This window comes from Peromyscus californicus, unplaced genomic scaffold, assembly GCF_007827085.1.
Source record: "Peromyscus californicus insignis strain IS unplaced genomic scaffold, ASM782708v3 Scaffold_18__1_contigs__length_77618521, whole genome shotgun sequence".
NCBI lineage: Eukaryota > Metazoa > Chordata > Mammalia > Rodentia > Cricetidae > Peromyscus > Peromyscus californicus.
The window spans coordinates 41327514-41345514 of record NW_026294480.1 but is presented as its reverse complement, the minus strand read 5'-3'; the positions used below and the strand labels follow the sequence as shown (position 1 = coordinate 41345514).

Genomic DNA, 18001 nt, shown 5'->3' with positions numbered 1-18001 from the left:
AGATCCCCTTTGTAGCCTAGGCTTGCCCTGACTTCACAGTGATCATCCTGTCTGCAAGTGCTTAAATTACAGGCATGTATGTGCCTAGCTCTCAATTTTATAAAGTGAGTTTGAAATGCATCCAGGCTATGTGTGATGTTTTTACTGTAACAGTACCTTGAACAAGATAAATTTAATCTGTTGAATAAATTCATTGAAAATAGATTGTGTGGAAATATCTGTATCTTTATATGTAAGGATAATGAAAAATAGTAATAGAAATGTTAATAAAATAGACTTAGAAATGCCCAAGCAGGATAGGCATAGATGTTCTGATGGACCCTCCCAGGTGGATTAACCCATGGGCTTTCTTTCTGTTCCCCAGAACTGCAGCTGTGGGCGTGGAACTTTCTGTATTCACCTGCTGTTTGTCATGCTCCGAGTGTTCCAGCTGGAACCCTCTGACCCCATGTTATGGAGAAAAACTTTAAAGAATTTTGAGGTAATTTTTTAATATATAGCTATAGTATTAAATTGGCAATAAACTTGTATGGTACGTCATGAAATTTTTCCAAGATCACTGAATCTAAATAGACAGTGGCCGTGTTGGACATCTGAAGCTACTTAAGAATTATCTGCTGCCTTGAAAATTCTTTGGTGATTTACTGAGGTGATAAGTGGTTTGGGTTTTTTGTTCATTTATTTGTTTCTAAACTGTAAAAGATTTAAGTAAACACTGGCCTGCTGTAAAAAGCATTGTCCTTAGTAAACTGCATTCTTATGTTTAAAGCCCTTAAATCAGCTTTATGCAAATTAAGATGAATAATCCACCCCTTCATATGCATAATTATGGCATCAATATCATTGACACTATCTTTTTCCAATGTTAGGTTGAGAGTTTGTTCCAGAAATATCACAGTAGGCGTAGCTCAAGAATCAAAGCTCCATCTCGTAACACCATCCAGAAGTTTGTTTCACGCATGTCCAATTCTCATACATTGTCATCATCTAGCACGTCTACATCTAGTTCAGAAAACAGGTTAGTACTTGGCATGAAACTAAGCATTGATCAAGTGGTGCATCTTAATTTAGGAGTAATTTTTTATTTTATTTACTAAATTGCTATACGACGATGTAACCATTGAGTCTTGGTTTCTCATGTTCAAGCAAAGGTAAGGGTTATTAAAGGTCACTTGAAGACATTTTGCTCTCCATACTGTACATTGGAAATGACACATTAACGTGATGTCCCTTCTTGTGAGAAAGCAGGTGGCAGGTGTAAAGTAATGAGCGGCTGCTATGGCAGACATTACCTTAGCCAAGCACCTGATAGCACTGGTCGATCCTCTTCTTACAAAAACCTTGCCAGGTAGATTTTATCACTGTTCTACAGACAACGAGGCTAAGGCAGTGTGAAGTAGAAGGAAACATCTGTGATTCTTCTCTAAATAAATTATATACAAGGCAAAGTGGCTTTCCAAATGACTTCCAAGTATAGGATTTTTATGTTGTGTAACATTAGTACTTCGTGCATAGATGTTTTCAGAGAATCTTTACCTGGGAGAAGATAAGCATGTTCTCACTCGTAGGCTGCTCAGCCGTTGGAGGAGGCACAGGAGCTATCACTCAGTTACTACTTAGAGTCCACAATGCTTCACAAACTCTGCATTGCCTGGTTGCTGGAAAGATGGCAACGCTAAACTCTGAAGGACATGAAATGCAGCCTAAAATAATTACCGTGGGTGTTTCCAAGTCTCTAGTACTACACGGAGACCATTGTCCTCTCTGTGCCATCAGTGTCTTTCTACTCCGTGGCACTACCTGTGGGTGTGAAAACGAGATGGTTCGGGTCCTGCAGAAAGGAGACAGGGCGTCTATGGTCCTGGGCACCCTGGTTTGAGCAGCCCTGGCTGTCCAGTGTCATCTTCATCCCACCAGTCTCTAGTGTCGGGACCGCCTCAACACGGAGCACAGGGTGCAGTGGCCACCAGGCGAACAGGGCTTTGGGTTTTTTGTTTGTTTGTTTTTTCTGTCTGTGAAAAACACAAATATTTGACCTTTTTTTAAGTTTGGATTCAGTGGATTGACTTTAGAATCCTAGAGCGTTTGAAGTTATTTTTGTGAAACTAAAGGTCTTCTGGCTTACTTAGAATGGATGAAACCAGGAGAGGTAATAGCATAACCAGAATTTGGGTGTCTTGACTCCTAACTCAGCTTTCTTTCTGTTATTCTTTGTCTCTTCTAAATAAGTGAAAGAAAGAAAAGGGAGGGAGGGAAGGAGGGAGGGAGGGAGGGAGGGAGGAAGGAAGGAAGGAAGGAAGATTGATTTTTCTTTATTGAACTTCTAAAACCAAACTTACTTCTTTCTGCTTTATATTGAAGAAAGAGAATAAATGTTTAAAGCTTAAATCAGAAGTTTCTAAGATGATCAAAGATCCTTTCTTACTATGGACTGGAATTTGAGGTTTCCAGGTGTATTGGTATATCAGCAGTGTAGGCACAAAAGTTTCTCAGATTGTAATATATCATGTTTAAGTTTTTGTTCATGTAATCACATGTTTTTATGGAAAAACTAAAATCAATTAAAAAAAACCCTAAATGATATTCATCTAGGGATCTAATTTTATAAAAATTTCAAATGGTATTTCCAAAGAATGGAAAATAGAGATAGGGGCTGGAGAGGTGGCCCAGTTGCTTTTCCAGAGGACCCAGGTTCAGTTCTCAGCATCCACATGGCAACTTATGACCATCCATAACTCCATTTCCGGGGTATCCAGCATCTTCTGGCCTCCACAGGCACGAGACATGCATGTGGCATATATACGTACATACAAGCAGAACACTCATACACTTGCAATAAAAATTCAAAATAAAAAAAATTAAAGCAAATTGAAGTTACACAAAACCCTTCCAAAAACTGAAAGTGCAAAGATGATCCCAGAACCTCAGTGTACAGATAAAATGCATAAAGAGACAGACTAGCAGACATGCCCAGTCAACCCACTAACATTCTGACAAACGCTTGATAAAAAATGCTCTAGGTGCAGAGGAGGAAGGTAGGAGAGGGATGGATTGGAACAACATATAATGGCATATCTGTGTGGAGATGCCGTCGTGAAATCCATTACCTGGTACTTTTTGCATATATACATATATATGGGTTGTAGTTCCCGTATTAAATTGCATTCACAGTAAGAACAGCTTAACTCCCAGCACAGTCTGTGAATCCGGTTCTGTGGATCTGCTTCTAGATTACTGAGTATCACTAGGAGAAGTCACTGCCCTACGGTTATCGGTGATGCTGTCAAACAAGCGTCTCTGGTTGATGGATATGTGCGTAGTCCGGAGGAGTCACAGACTTCGGTGCTCAGTGTTCTGCTTCCCTCCCTTGCAGCATAAAGGATGAAGAGGAGCAAATGTGTCCCATCTGCTTGTTGGGCATGCTGGATGAGGAGAGCCTGACCGTGTGTGAAGATGGCTGCAGGAACAAGCTACACCACCACTGCATGTCCATCTGTAGGTGGCTCCTCTGTCCCCGTGCTTGCTCAGCCCGGCTGTATTCATTTATTACTGCAGCATGGCTTGTGGATAGAGTCGGGAGCTCAGAAGAACGTCCTGCCTAAGCTCCCTGCATATGCACTTTCCAACACACTGAGATTTAGGATCTGTGGAGATGTGGAAGTGCAGTGTGTATAGGGGAATGCGGGTGGAAACAGAAGGTGTTCAGACTTAAAAACTCCCAGCCCAAAGCCGTGAGGCGGGGCGGAGGTGGAAGACCTGGCTGGCCTTTCCAGAGGGTGAATCTGAAAGACTAGCCACAGAATGGAGTGGGGCAGAATGCTTTGAAGGATGCTAAGCAAACAGTGTTGTCGTGAGTGACACGGTAGCATTTGTGTGGGTACAAGCATTGGGATAGTTTACTCTGCTGCATTGGCCAGCTTTAAGATTGATACCCTATCAAACTGTATGAGGCTCCTTCCAGAGCAATCTTAAACTAGCTGTTAGGAATACTCAGAATTTAGAAATACTTAAGGGTAACAGTTATATTTTTGTAATAGTTTTTCTTTCTATTTTTTAGGGGCAGAAGAATGTAGAAGAAATAGAGAGCCTTTAATATGTCCCCTTTGTAGATCTAAGTGGAGATCCCATGATTTCTACAGGTAATAATTTTGAATTACTGATTTGTGTATATCTAACAAAAAATTAAAATGACATCCTCTAGCCTCTCATGGTGGCACACACCTGTGATCCCAGCTTTTGGGAGGCTGAGGCAGGAGGATCATGAGTTCAAGGCTAGCCTGAGCTACAGTGAAGCTTTGTCTCAAACTAAGTACAGAGTGTGACTTATATCTGTTAGTATTTTGCAGCAAATTTTGTGATCTTTCATTTTAGCCACGAGTTGTCCAGCCCAGTGGATCCCCCTGCCTCCCTGCGAGCTGTCCCGCAGCCAGCCTCCACACAGCAGCCTGGGCCTGGGTCACAGAGAAGGACCCAAGAGAGCAACTTTAACCTTACTCACTACGGAACCCAGCAGATCCCTCCCGCTTACAAAGATTTGGCTGAGCCCTGGATTCAGGTAAGTAGTTATCACTTCATTCATCTCTGATGTCTGTCCCCTTCCCTCGGTTGTTTCTGATTTAGGAACATGCTTCGCTGTGTGACTCCTCGCACGCTGGAGATTTTAATCCGGCTCTTGGTGTTAGTTCCTTTCTGTATATCCGTTGCACAGCTCACACTTGAAAGTTTCTTTGTGGTTTTCACCTACCTGGATGTGTCTCTCCCTAAACTAACAAATGTAAAAGGCTGTGCAAGGAAGGAAAGTGCGGCTCTTCAGTGCTGGCTTTGCCCAGGTTTAATCCCCAGTCCTGAATCACAGCAAGTGATTCTGTTTGCTGCCATTTAACCCCAGTTTCCCCTTTCTGTGTACTGGTGTACATCAGGCACTTGCCCAGAGAACAGGTAAGGGTTCAGAATGGTCTTGGGTGTGGTGTTTCGGTTACCTTTACCTCCTCAGAACAGTTTCTTGTCTTCAGTAAACACAGGCTTTGGTTGGCCAACTTATAAATTATTTTCTCGGTTGCTGGGGGCTTGCTATGTTATTTTTAAAGGTAGGATCGATAGCCAGTGCTCCCAGTAGGGAGATAATGAGATAGTAGTGAAGCCTGTGCTCAGCATTTGGCTGTGAAATTTGTGAGAGGTTAACACATTCACTGTCTCCATCGTAGAATGTGCTGCTTTTCTGCTTTGTAACCCGCCCTTCCTGTCAACCCCTGCTCCTTAGCAGGCTGATAAAATCCACAGGATTCACAGGCACACCTTAGCTCTTCCATCAGATTGTGAACGGTATTCCGCCAAGGCCCTGTCTGTGTCAGGGTCCCAGAGAGCTCTCGGAGTTCATGCCGAGCTGTCAGATGCCATGCTGGAAGCTGTCATCAGCTGGGCTGGGCTTATTCCTTAGGTGTCACGCACGCCTTTCATCTCAGCATTCAGGAGGCAGAGGCAGGCAGGCGGGTCTCTGAGTTCGAGGCTAACCTGGTCTACAAAGCAAGTTCCAGGACAGCCAGAGATACACAGAGGAAACCTGTCTTGAAACAAACCAGGAAGGAGAGGGAAAAAGAATGCCCAGTAGACATTCTCAGACATTTCTAAATCCCATGAAGTTGACAGTCAAGGACCTGGGCAGATAGACAGCTCAGTCAGTCAGGTGTTTGCATGGGACCCTGAGTTTGATGTCCAGCCCCCTGCAGAAAGCTGGGTGTGTTGTACTTGCAATCCCAGCTCTGGAAAGGTGAGACAGCTGGACCCTAGCCTAATTTGTGATCGAAGACTCTAAATAAAGCCAAAGTGTACTGCTTCTGGGAACACCAGCTGAGGTTAACCCCTGGCCTCCACAGTGTATACACATGTACGTGAGTATCCATGCACTCACAGAAGACTGTGTGTATACTATTAAAGTTCTCAATTGTAAAACTATCTATCAAATACAGTAAAGAATTGAGAAGTGGCCAGTTTTTCTTTAATCATCAGAAACTGTCCTTAACACACCATAGGTCCATTAATTTCTCACCACATTGTGTTTGTTCAATATAGGTGTTTGGAATGGAACTCGTTGGCTGCTTATTCTCTAGAAACTGGAATGTAAGAGAGATGGCCCTCCGGCGTCTCTCCCACGATGTTAGTGGGGCCCTGCTGTTGGCAAATGGGGAGAGCACTGGAAACTCTGGAAGCGGCAGTGGGGGCAGCCTGAGTGGCGGAGCCGCCAGCGGGTCTGCCCAGACCAGCATCTCAGGGGACGTGGTGGAGGCCTGCTGCAGCGTGCTGTCCATAGTCTGTGCCGACCCTGTCTACAAAGTGTACGTTGCTGCTTTAGTAAGTACATCATTCCGTAACCATGTCTTTATGAGTTGGCTTTCTTTGGGCTTCTGTAGGTATTAATTTTAAGAAACAATAAATCTACTTTACCTAATTTAACTTTAGAAAATCCAAGTTTTTTTATCCTATAGTCCTAAGAAATTGCAATATTCCATTTTATCTCTCTATATAATTTTACTGATTTTAATCTGTTCATGATGTCTTATGCACCGTTTACTTTTCTCCCGTGTAGTAGTAATATCTTGCTATTCATGGTTGGTTTGTTTTTTTAAGATTTATTTATTTATTATGCATATAGTGTTCTGCCGGCATGTATGCCTACATACCAGTAGAGGGCACCAGTTCTCATTATAGATGGTTGAGAGCCACCATGGAGTTGCTGGGAATTGAACTCAGGACCTCTGGAAGAGCAGCCAGTGCTCTTAACCTCTGAGCCATCTCTCCAGCCCCTCATACGTTTTCTTCAATGAATACATCACATATGACCAAATTAAAACTTCTTGATGGTCTGGTATGGTGATGCCATGCCTAGAAACCCTGCATTGGAAAGGAGGAAGGTAGAGGATCAGGAGTTAAGTTGATCTTGAGCTATCCAGGGAGCCCAGGACTAGCCTGGGCAACAGGAGACCCTGTCTCAGGAAACAGAAACAACCAAGTAAAAATAGGACTAGAAAATGTCCTTTGAGTTTTGTTTGTTTGTTTTGATGTATGGAAACATTAATGAGTATTTTTAATAAAAATTGTTGTTGGCTTCAGTAAACATTGTGAAAATATTCAGAAAATGGTCCCATGTTACCTTGGTTTCTTTCCTGTAACTATGATTTTAAAAAAAAACCAAAAACACACCCTGACAAAAGAAGCTTCAGGAAGAAAGGGTTTGTTCTGGCTCACAGTTCCAGGTTCCAGTCCATCGTGGCAGAGAAGTCATCATGGCAGAAACTCCTGGGAGCTGGCCACATTGCATCCTGGCAGGAAGCTGGGAAAGAAGGTGTATGCACACTTGTACATGGCTCACGTTTACTCATGTAGCCAGCTCCTTCCCAGTGAAGATGCTAAGCACATCAGTTAGCAAAAATCCAGACAGTCCCCAACATGGGCCCAGAGGCACATCTCCTAGGCGATTCCAGATTCTGTCAAGTTGACCGTTGGAACTAACCATGGTGCATGCCGTAGACATAGGTTGCTTTGACTGTTAGAACTTGTCTCTCAGGAGTAGGCTAGCACGATGAGAAGGGCATTTGACCTTTTCCACTCTGAGATTCCCATCTCCTTGAAGCACTGTTTCTCAGTCTCAGCACTGGTGTGGGGGCCAGATAATTACCCGGGGGAGGGGACACCAGAGGTGCTGTCACTGGAGGATGTTTCCACCTGAGGCGTCTGACCACTAGATACTAGCTAGTAGCAACCTTCTCCATTGTCTGTCATGGTGAAGAATGTCTGCAGGTCTGACTGCCTAACGACCCCTGGAGCTCAGATTCACACACCCTCCCCAGAAATCCCTGCCGGAGGGTAATCGTTGAAAAAGAAAAAGGAAAGAAAACATTTAGTGGAGAGGGATGGCATGTGTGTCCCATAGCTGTGCGTGGAAAAGAGGACCACTTGCAGAAACCAGTTAGCTCCTTCCATGTGGGTTCTGGGGCTCGAACCCAAGTCTGTCATGTTGGGTGACAAGTGCCATTGACAAGAGCCATCTCACTGGCCTGATTTCTTACCTGATCTGTTTAAACTTCAGTCTCTAAGCTATCTCTTGCAATCTTTTTTTTTTCTAACTCACACCCTAATAGTTGGGTCTAGTAAATAAATGGTCCTTTTGAGAAGCATGAGTGACTATGAATATAAATTGGGATCAGAGTTCAGTGACCTCGAAAACCTTCACAACTAGATTACTAACCATGCTAGTGTGCTGGGAGTAGCCAAGGATATCTGGACATGGAGCAGATGTTAGAGCCTTGACTCCACCTCTTGCTTAGGTCATTCACCACTACTTAGGGAGCACTGCTGTGCTTATCCATTTCTGTTATTACTTACTTGTTTGCTCAGATCGTCTCAGCTTAGGACATTTTCTTGGATGCATTTTGACCTTCAGGGTTTTTTTCTCCCCAGAAAACACTGAGAGCCATGCTGGTGTATACACCGTGCCACAGTTTGGCAGAAAGAATCAGACTTCAGAGACTTCTCCGGCCAGTCGTGGACACTATCCTAGTCAAGTGTGCCGATGCCAATAGGTAAGGCCTCACTTTCAGATACCCGGGCCATACCTCACACCTCAGGTTGATACATCTGTGCTAGTGAATCTTCGACTATTAGCACTTCGTAATGTGAGATCTGAAATTAAAACAGTTAATAAGCCGTGAGAGGTACCTTGGCAGTTCCCGTCTCCACGTCCCAGCACATCCTGATTGGCCAGAGCCGCTCCATCTCCCTCGTTCTGTGGCTGCTGCTGCTCAGTGCAGAGTGTCCTCACTCTGGTATTCCTCTCTCCATGTCAGGAGTTAGTTTTGTAGGGAGTGTGTCAGTGTGCAGGGCACATCTTGCTTTTCAGCATGAGGATGGGTTTAGATGGCAAGTAGCGAGCAGCCCTCTTTGTGGAGCTCTGCAGTTGGGCTGTTGATCCGAGGTCGTTGGTAGAAGGATTGCAAACATCAGGAATGCTGTAGGGAGGTTTCATGGTGCTTGCTGCTCACCATTGAGTGTTGTCTTCTTTCTCGGTAGCCGCACGAGTCAGCTGTCCGTATCAACGCTGCTGGAGCTGTGCAAGGGCCAAGCAGGAGAGTTGGCAGTTGGTAGAGAAATACTTAAAGCTGGTAATAACTTCTAATCTAAAACTAATGGAGCACAGTTTACTGTTTTCCTTGACCTAAGATTTCTCAAGGGACCGTTATAAAATATTGGAGTAATTTTATAAATTGATTCATTCAGCTGTTTTAAAAATAGGAGTTAATTTAAGAGAAGTCCTTAAGACTAACAACCCAGAGCGTTTTTATGGGCCTTCCCACCATCCGATCGTGTTTTGTTTTAGAATTTTGTGACCCTATTTCTCTGCCGTTTGTTTTTACTTCCGTAGGATCCATTGGTATTGGTGGTGTTGATTATGTCTTAAGTTGTATTCTTGGAAACCAGGCTGAATCAAACAGCTGGCAGGAACTCCTGGGCCGCCTGTGTCTCATCGACAGACTGCTGTTGGAATTTCCTGCTGAATTTTATCCTCATATCGTCAGTACTGACGTCTCCCAAGCTGAGCCTGTTGAAATCAGGTAACTTCTCTTGTGAAAATCAGTACCCCCCTCTTCCTGCTTGCTCACATGTCCCCAAGTTGCATACTAGCACCTTAGTACTTGATTTTAGAAACCTGAAGAGCAGGCTACTTTTAGTTAAACATTTACAAATTCTTCGTGCAAAGATTGTTTTTGTGTACAAGGGCAGGTATAAATTGCCATTTTTAAAATGGCCGTATTTTTTCGATGGTTTGAACTTGTCTGCCAGTTGAAGGTGTTTTGCTTTGTTTTTCTTCCAGGTATAAGAAGCTGCTGTCCCTCCTGACCTTCACTTTGCAGTCCATCGATAATTCCCACTCGATGGTTGGCAAGCTCTCTCGAAGGATCTATCTGAGTTCTGCAAGAATGGTGACGTCGGTGCCCGCTGTGTTTTCCAAGCTGGTGACGATGCTGACAGCTTCCGGTTCCACGCACTTCACCAGGATGCGCCGGCGTTTGTTGGCGATTGCAGATGAGGTAGAAATCGCTGAGGTCATCCAGATGGGTGTGGAAGACACTTTGGATGGGCAACAGGACAGCTTCTTGCAGCCCTTGGGCCCGACCAGCTCTCCTGAGAACAGTTCCCTCGAGCACACAGTCCACTTAGAGAAAACTGGAAAAGGATTATGTGCTTCGAGACTGAGTGCCAGTTCAGAGGACGTTTCTGACAGACTGGCCGGCATTTCCGTAGGACTTCCTAGTTCAACAGCAACAGAACAGCCAAAGCCAACGGTTCACACAAAAGGCAGACCCCACAGTCAGTGTTTGAACTCCTCTCCCTTGTCTCCTTCCCAGATGTTTCCAGCAGTGTCGACCCCTTGTTCCTCTGCCCCATCTGTCCCAGCTGGCTCTGTAACAGATGTTTCTAAGCATAGGCCTCAGGCATTTGTTCCCTGCAAAATACCTTCCGCATCTCCTCAAACACAGCGCAAGTTTTCTCTACAATTCCAGAGGAACTGCTCTGAGACCAGGGACTCAGATAAACTCTCCCCAGTCTTTACTCAGTCAAGACCCCCACCCTCCAGCAACATACACAGGCCAAAGCCATCTCGACCCATCCCAGGTAGTACAAGCAGACTGGGGGATGCCTCCAAAAAAAGCATGACACTCGATCTGAACGCTGCTTCCAAATGTGACGACAGCTTCGGCCGCAGCAGCGGTAGTGGTAACGCCGTTATACCCAGCGACGAGACAGTCTTCACCCCAGTGGAGGACAAGTGCAGATTGGATGTCAACACGGAGCTCAACTCCAGTATCGAGGACCTTCTGGAAGCATCGATGCCTTCAAGTGACACAACGGTCACTTTTAAGTCGGAAGTTGCGGTCCTCTCTCCTGAAAAGGCTGAAAATGATGATACATACAAAGATGACGTCAGTCACAATCAGAAGTGCAAAGAAAAGATGGAAGCTGAAGAAGAGGAAGCTTTAGCAATTGCCATGGCAATGTCAGCATCTCAAGATGCCCTCCCCGTAGTTCCTCAGCTACAGGTGGAAAATGGAGAAGACATTATCATCATCCAGCAGGACGTGAGTAGTTTTCCAACCGTTTACAGTCTCTTTGGGGCGTGCTAAGATCTAGGAGAAATGCTGCTTTTGATAACTGAGGGTTTTCCATGTATAACTAAGTATGTAGTAATAATTTTGAGTCATTACAATAGCAGTACTCACCTATTTCAGAGATACTTCTGGCTGACTCTGAAATGATTCTCACTTACACATGTGATACCCTTGTTACCATTGTCCTTTCAGAGGTCAAATTCATAGGTGGTTTAGGAATTACAGTAATATTTTCTCAGACTAATTATACAAGATCCTGCTCTTTTTTTTTTTTTGGTTGTTTTTTTTTTTTTTTGGTTTTTCGAGACAGGGTTTCTCTGTGTAGCTTTGTGCCTTTTCCTGGATCTCGCTCTGTAGACCAGGCTGGCCTCGAACTCACAAAGATCCACCTGCCTCTGCCTCCCGAGTGCTGGGATTAAAGGCGTGCGCCACCACCGCCCGGCAGGATCCTGCTCTTTTAACAGAACGATTGCTTTTATTTACTGTGCAGACACCAGAGACTCTGCCGGGACACACCAAAGCAAAGCAGCCTTACAGAGAAGACACTGAATGGCTGAAAGGTCAGCAGATAGGCCTCGGAGCATTTTCTTCCTGTTACCAAGCACAAGATGTGGGGACTGGAACCTTAATGGCTGTTAAACAGGTTGGTATCGGGAGTCCAGAGTGAAACTGTTCAGACTGAAATGAAGCGTGTGCAGCTAGATACAAAGGATGGGGTGCTGGTGTCTTCACGCTTCAGTGTCAGAGTTGTGTTTGGTTTGGTTTCGGAGACAGGGTCTCATTGTGTAGCCCAGGCTGGCCTCAAGCTTGGGACCTTCTTGCCTCCACTTCCCTAATGTCTGGATTACAGGATTGTGCCACTACACTTGGCGGTTTTGGAAAGCTTCAGACTCAAAGTAGGTGTTACCAAAAGCAGCACCAACATGAATTCTGCTATGAAAAGTTGAAGCTGGTCATTGTGAGATCCAGTATCAAGATGGCCGGAGAAATGCTTTGTCATTCCTGCCCCCCTCCACCTGTGCCAGTTGAAGATTTCTGTCTGTGCTCTGTCCTTCTGTCATGAACACACTTACAAATGCATGCAATGAGTATGTATGCATAATACATAGAGTGAGCACACATACGTGCAAAAATAATGACTTCATTCAAAGTCATACTGTTTGTTCCTCTATAATTGGCCGTTCTCATTTTTACTGTTTTTATACAGTTCTGGTCTTGGCTCCAGCACCCTCCCCTTTTATCATTTTTCTGATTTTCTAGTTTATTAAGCTATATTCTTACTGTCTAAAGTTACCTGACTTGTGTTCCCTGTTGATCTGTTGGTTTTATGTAAAGAATACTGCATCCATGAGGGTAGATGGTTAAATTCCATTTGCTGTCAGTGTTTCAGATAGTTTGGGTTTGTCTATTTTAGGTTGGGTTGTTTGGAACACAGAGAACATCAAAACTCAAAATCTTGTCAACGTGTTTATTAAAACAGGTGACGTACATCAGAAACACGTCTTCTGAGCAGGAAGAAGTGGTAGAAGCATTAAGGGAGGAGATAAGAATGATGAGCCATCTGAACCATCCGAACATCATCAGGATGTTGGGTGCCACGTGTGAGAAGAGCAATTACAACCTCTTCATTGAGTGGATGGCGGGTACGTTCACAGTATCAAGCATGCATGGGTGCACAGACTTAACTTTCTTCTAGTTAAGGGCGATTTACTGAATACTTCATTTAAAAATAAATACTTTTGGGTCTCTAAAAACAAATCATTCCTAATATACAAGCATACACAAACAAATAGTCTATATTTTAAATATAGTAAACAGTAAAGTTTTTCCATCTTGATGTTTTCTTTTGTTGTACTTGGAATTGAGCCCAGAGCCTTGTACATGCTAGGCAAGCACGTTACCACTGAGTGACAGTCCCCAACCCAGCAACCGTTCTCAAGAGTGATTTCATGGCTTGGGATATAAGAATCTTTTTTTTTTTCTCCAAACCTGGATTGTATAAATTCTGTATTCTCCTGGATCGTCTTCACTAATTGTGTATATGTAAGAAATGTTTCTAACAACTTAAAAGTTGAGCAGGGCATGTGCCTGCAGTCAGAGCACTCAAGAGGCTGAAGCAGCAGGGTGGTCTGTTCAAGCCCAGCCCGTTCTCTAATAGGGGAGAATCTGTCTCAAAAAGAACTAACTAACCACCTAACTGGCCAGACTACATAAATTAATATATCATTTGAAAACCTTCCTGCAGATGAAACAGCACTGAGACATAAAGTTAAACCTCGTCCTCTTGAACATAGACTGAATTTACTTCTCTAATATGTATAACAGCGACTCAGGGATGTGACGACTAGGTTATTTAGCCCATTGTTTAAGTTCTTGTGTGATTTAAGAGTGCATTTTTAGTTCATGTTTGTGTGTGCTTACTAGCGTGGATGTGTGCACATGTGTGCATATGGATGTTACCTCTGTCTCTTTCCACGTTTGTTTTTTGAGACAGGGTCTCTCTGAACCTGACGCTCATTTGGGCTAAGCTGGGTGGCCCATAGCGAGGCTACAGACACACACCACTGTGCTCAGCTTCTTAATGTGGGTTCTGGGGATTGAACTCAGGTCTCCATAGACGCATGACAGGCACTCTACCTACTGAACTGTCTCCCCAGTGACACCCAGGAGTTCTCCAGTCCCTTACCTGTTGTTTCTCATGGGGACATACAGAACAGATAGGTTGGCTCTCACAAGTACTTATAAGTGAGGTTCATTGAGATTCTGACTTTGGTACATGTATGTGATGCCTGACTACCTTCTTGCTCCTCCCCTGCTCTTTACCTTCTGCTAAATAACATATCAGTGTTGTTTACTTGATTCTGGAATAGTGTATACACTCTGATTGAGAACAGAAAGGCGTAGACTCTCCATTGCACAATTAGTTCAATCTAAAATGTATAACTCTTAGTGCTTTCTGAGATCTTGGCCCTGTAGGAAGCTGGTTTCATGAGGGTTCTGTAAAAAATGTTTCCTAATTTACAGTTTGAGGTATATAGGAAATCAATTTTACTTCTGATATGCTATGAGTTCAACATTTCCTATGGGCTCACATAGTGTAAGCTTAAGAAACTAGAGTGTGATAAACAAGTGTAGTTCTGGCCAGGTTCACAACAGCTGTGTTGGTCTTTCAGGAGGGTCTGTGGCTCATCTCTTGAGTAAATATGGAGCTTTTAAGGAGTCAGTAGTCATTAACTATACTGAGCAGTTACTCCGCGGCCTTTCATATCTCCATGAAAACCAGATCATTCACAGAGATGTCAAAGGTAAGAACCCTAATACTTTCTAGTGACAAGAAAGCAAATGTAACTTTTAACCTTGACCTTTGATGGTTTCTAACACAAGTTTGGTATTAAATAACCCTATGAATATTAGAACTAAAAGGACCCTTAAGTGTCTTCAGTCCACCAGGCAGTGGTGGCATACTCCTTTAATACCAGCACTCAAGAGGCAGAGGCAGGCAGATCTCTCTGAGTTCAAGACCAGCCTGGTCTACAGAGCAAGTTCTAGGACAGCCAAAGCTGTTACACAGAGAAACTCTGTCTCAAAAAACAAAACAAAGTCTTCAGTCCACCTTTCTGGTTGTGTAGGACAGTGTGTTCAATACAAGAAAGGGTGTGACTTGACAGGAAGTGTAGAGCCGAGGCCTCTGATCCCCTGTCGTGGCATTATGATGTTTTCCCAGGCGATCCCTGCTCTTGGTTTTTCTGAGATAATTGGCGTATCATAAACTTAAGAAAATCATAGCCAGGCAGTGGTGGTGCATGCCTTTAATCTCAGAACTTGGGAGGCAGAGGCAGACAGATCTCTGAGTTCGAGACCAGCCTGGTCTACAGAGTGATTTCCTGGACAGCCAGTGCAGTCACACAGAGAAATCCTGGAGGGGGTGGGGGAGAGGGACAGACAGACAGACAGACAGTCTTGTGAGATCTTGCAGTTTAGATTATATCTATTAAAGGCAACTTGGGTTTTCTGTTATGAATCTCTTTAGTATTTGACAATATATTGAAGTGCTGTTGGGATACTAACTTGAATTAAACTGTGATTATGAAATAAGCATATAATTTGAATTGGCTTATGTTAGTATGTGTCAACAAGACTGTTTTAAAATGTAAATTGTACAAAAATTTGAATTCTGGATAGATTTTGCTGAAATCATCATTTTAAAGGTTTTGAATCCCCACTTGAAAGGGTCTTTAAGTGTATTCCTTTATCTCCATGGGCCTTAGGACTTTGACCTTCAGAAATTTCCTTCTGAGGCTTTGCGTTACATCTACCCTAGAGACCCTAGTGTGCCTTCAGCAGAAATGGATTAAAGGAAGACAGGAGCAGCTTTCTCGGAGGCTGTGACTGTACCCACATGGTTTAGTTCATTAGGGGAACTTCATGAGGCTCTCGACATGTCCTTATGTGATTCTAACATGCCAGGTCATTTGCTGTCTCTGTTGACAGGTGCCAATCTACTCATTGACAGCACAGGTCAGAGGCTGAGAATTGCAGATTTTGGAGCTGCTGCCAGGTTGGCCTCAAAAGGAACCGGTGCAGGAGAGTTTCAGGGACAGTTACTGGGGACAATTGCATTTATGGCACCAGAGGTGAGAAGTGGCTTTAAGTGTAATGAGTCACTGTGCCAGGTTCTTTCACAGTAAGAGCCATAACACACTTCCTCATTGCAAGTCCACGACCTAGAAGTTGGTTTTTAGTAGTACCTTGCAGTTTAGACCCTTCCTCTCAGCCTTCCCTTTTTTGTCTTAACAAGATTACTAAAAATAAATTTTCATAGATTTGCTTAAAGGTTACTTCAGCACAATTAACATGAACTTAACAGAAAGCAAATTTAACACAGAATTGTGGGGTTAGTTTGTAATACTTGTTTTATAGTAAAACAAAAATGCATGTGGTAGAAATATGCAGACGTTACCTTTCCTTTCTGTCAATGTCGTGACACAGTACGCACTTGTGAATGTGGCTCTCCTGAGCTCATAGCCCTCTCTGCTCAGTGTAGTGATGACTTGTTCCCTGCCCCATTGTGGAGGAGGAGGGGCTGCTTTAGAATCCTGTGATACTGTCTTTGCGCCACCTGGACACTAAGCTCATTAATGAGATTTCAAGTAGTTCCTGTAACTGCTGTGTGTACCACTGTTTACTCTGAACTCCTATATAAAACATAGATCTCTCTTTGAAGTCAGTCACATGTCCAAATGAACTGCCTGCCTGTTTTAGGTACTAAGAGGTCAGCAGTACGGCAGGAGCTGTGACGTATGGAGCGTTGGCTGTGCTATTATAGAAATGGCTTGTGCAAAACCGCCTTGGAATGCCGAAAAACACTCCAATCATCTCGCTTTGATATTTAAGGTAATTCTGACAATTTTTTGTACTAAAATTGAGAAAAGTCAAATTCTCATGAGCTGTCCCTACCAATGGTCGCTTGTTTGTGTATTGTATGTTAAGTGTGTGGGTATTTTGCCTGCACGTATGTCTGTGCAGCACATGCATGTCTGGTGTCTGCAAGGGCCAGAAGAGGGGGTCGGAGCCCCTGGTACTGCCCCCAACCTCCAATTTTAAAAAGATACTTAGTACTTCGGAGCCCCTGGAACTGGAGTGACACATGGTACTGGCCCCCAACCTCCAATTTTAAAAAGATACTTAGTACTTCGGAGCCCCTGGAACTGGAGTGACACATGGTACTGGCCCCCAACCTCCAATTTTAAAAAGATACTTAGTACTTTTTTATATGGATTATGTATGCAGGTGTTTGTATGTGCATGCCGTGACATGTGCAAAGATAAGACGACAACCTAAGGAGTTGGTCCTTGATCTCCAGCTTGTTTGAGGCAGGGTTCTTTTGTTGGCCACAGCACTGCATATTCCAGGATTTCTGGCCTCTGAACTTCTAGGAGATTCTCCTGCCTCTAATCCCACTGTAGGAGTACTAGACTTACAGATAAGCATCCTCATACCTGTTTTTTACATGGGTTCTGGGGATCCAAACGCAGGCCATCAGGCTTGCTTAGCGAGCGTTTTTTCCCAGTGAGCCAGCTCCCTAGTCTGCTCCCCCAATTTTGTTTTGTTTGGGGTGGAGGAGGGTGGTAAGATATGGCCTCTGTGTAGTCCTGGCTGGCCTTCAATGTAGAGGTCCGCCTGCCTCTGCCTCCTGAGTGCTCGAATTAAAGGTGTGCCTCCCCACACCCAGCTCTACTCCTTATAAGGAGTTTACTCCATGTTGTCAAACTCAGGACAATGCACTGTGGATAGAGCACTTAAACCCGAATTAATGGAAGTGTTTGACAGAAATGTTTCGGTTTTTCCTTGTGAAGGAAAAACAAGAGCAGTGAGTGGTTACTCCTGGGCAGATGGGAAGGGATGTCATTTTTGTTTTGTTTTGTCTTATATGTTAAGAAATATGTGCATCCACTCAGTGTCTCTAGATAAGACGGGATCACAGGTGTGTCTGCATCCACTCAGTGTCTGTAGCCAGACAGGGGATCACAGGTGTGTCTGCATCCACTCAGTGTCTGTAGCCAGACAGGGGATCACAGGTGTGTCTGCATCCACTCAGTGTCTGTAGATAGACAGGGGATCACAGGTGTGTCTGCATCCACTCAGTGTCCTAGATCACAGACTTTAAGGTTGGTTTTTCCTTCTGTCAATTTGCATTTTTCAGTTATCATTCCTGAAGTTGAGGGAAAGGGAGTTTTATTGTGATTGTGAGTACGTAGGTTTAAATTAGTTGGATTCATCCTCTACCTGATGATAGACTAATCGGCTCTTATCTGGGAATGGCAGTACACAACTGTAGT

The 18001-nt window shown here is 43.8% G+C and overlaps 1 protein-coding gene across 1 annotated transcript in view; it reads left to right on the top strand.

Moving 5' to 3' along the window:
• The window catches only part of Map3k1 (mitogen-activated protein kinase kinase kinase 1), a 66132-nt gene that overhangs the window by 45455 nt on the left and 2676 nt on the right, over nucleotides 1–18001 (top strand). Inside the window, exons 5-19 of the mRNA XM_052743770.1 lie at nucleotides 365–481; nucleotides 870–1018; nucleotides 3374–3495; nucleotides 4058–4139; nucleotides 4372–4555; nucleotides 6070–6348; nucleotides 8455–8576; nucleotides 9064–9155; nucleotides 9416–9605; nucleotides 9866–11132; nucleotides 11653–11805; nucleotides 12643–12805; nucleotides 14336–14467; nucleotides 15654–15796; nucleotides 16425–16556. Of these exons, the coding sequence (XP_052599730.1) occupies nucleotides 365–481; nucleotides 870–1018; nucleotides 3374–3495; nucleotides 4058–4139; nucleotides 4372–4555; nucleotides 6070–6348; nucleotides 8455–8576; nucleotides 9064–9155; nucleotides 9416–9605; nucleotides 9866–11132; nucleotides 11653–11805; nucleotides 12643–12805; nucleotides 14336–14467; nucleotides 15654–15796; nucleotides 16425–16556 (3327 nt within the window). The remainder of the gene's footprint in view (nucleotides 1–364; nucleotides 482–869; nucleotides 1019–3373; nucleotides 3496–4057; nucleotides 4140–4371; nucleotides 4556–6069; nucleotides 6349–8454; nucleotides 8577–9063; nucleotides 9156–9415; nucleotides 9606–9865; nucleotides 11133–11652; nucleotides 11806–12642; nucleotides 12806–14335; nucleotides 14468–15653; nucleotides 15797–16424; nucleotides 16557–18001) is intronic.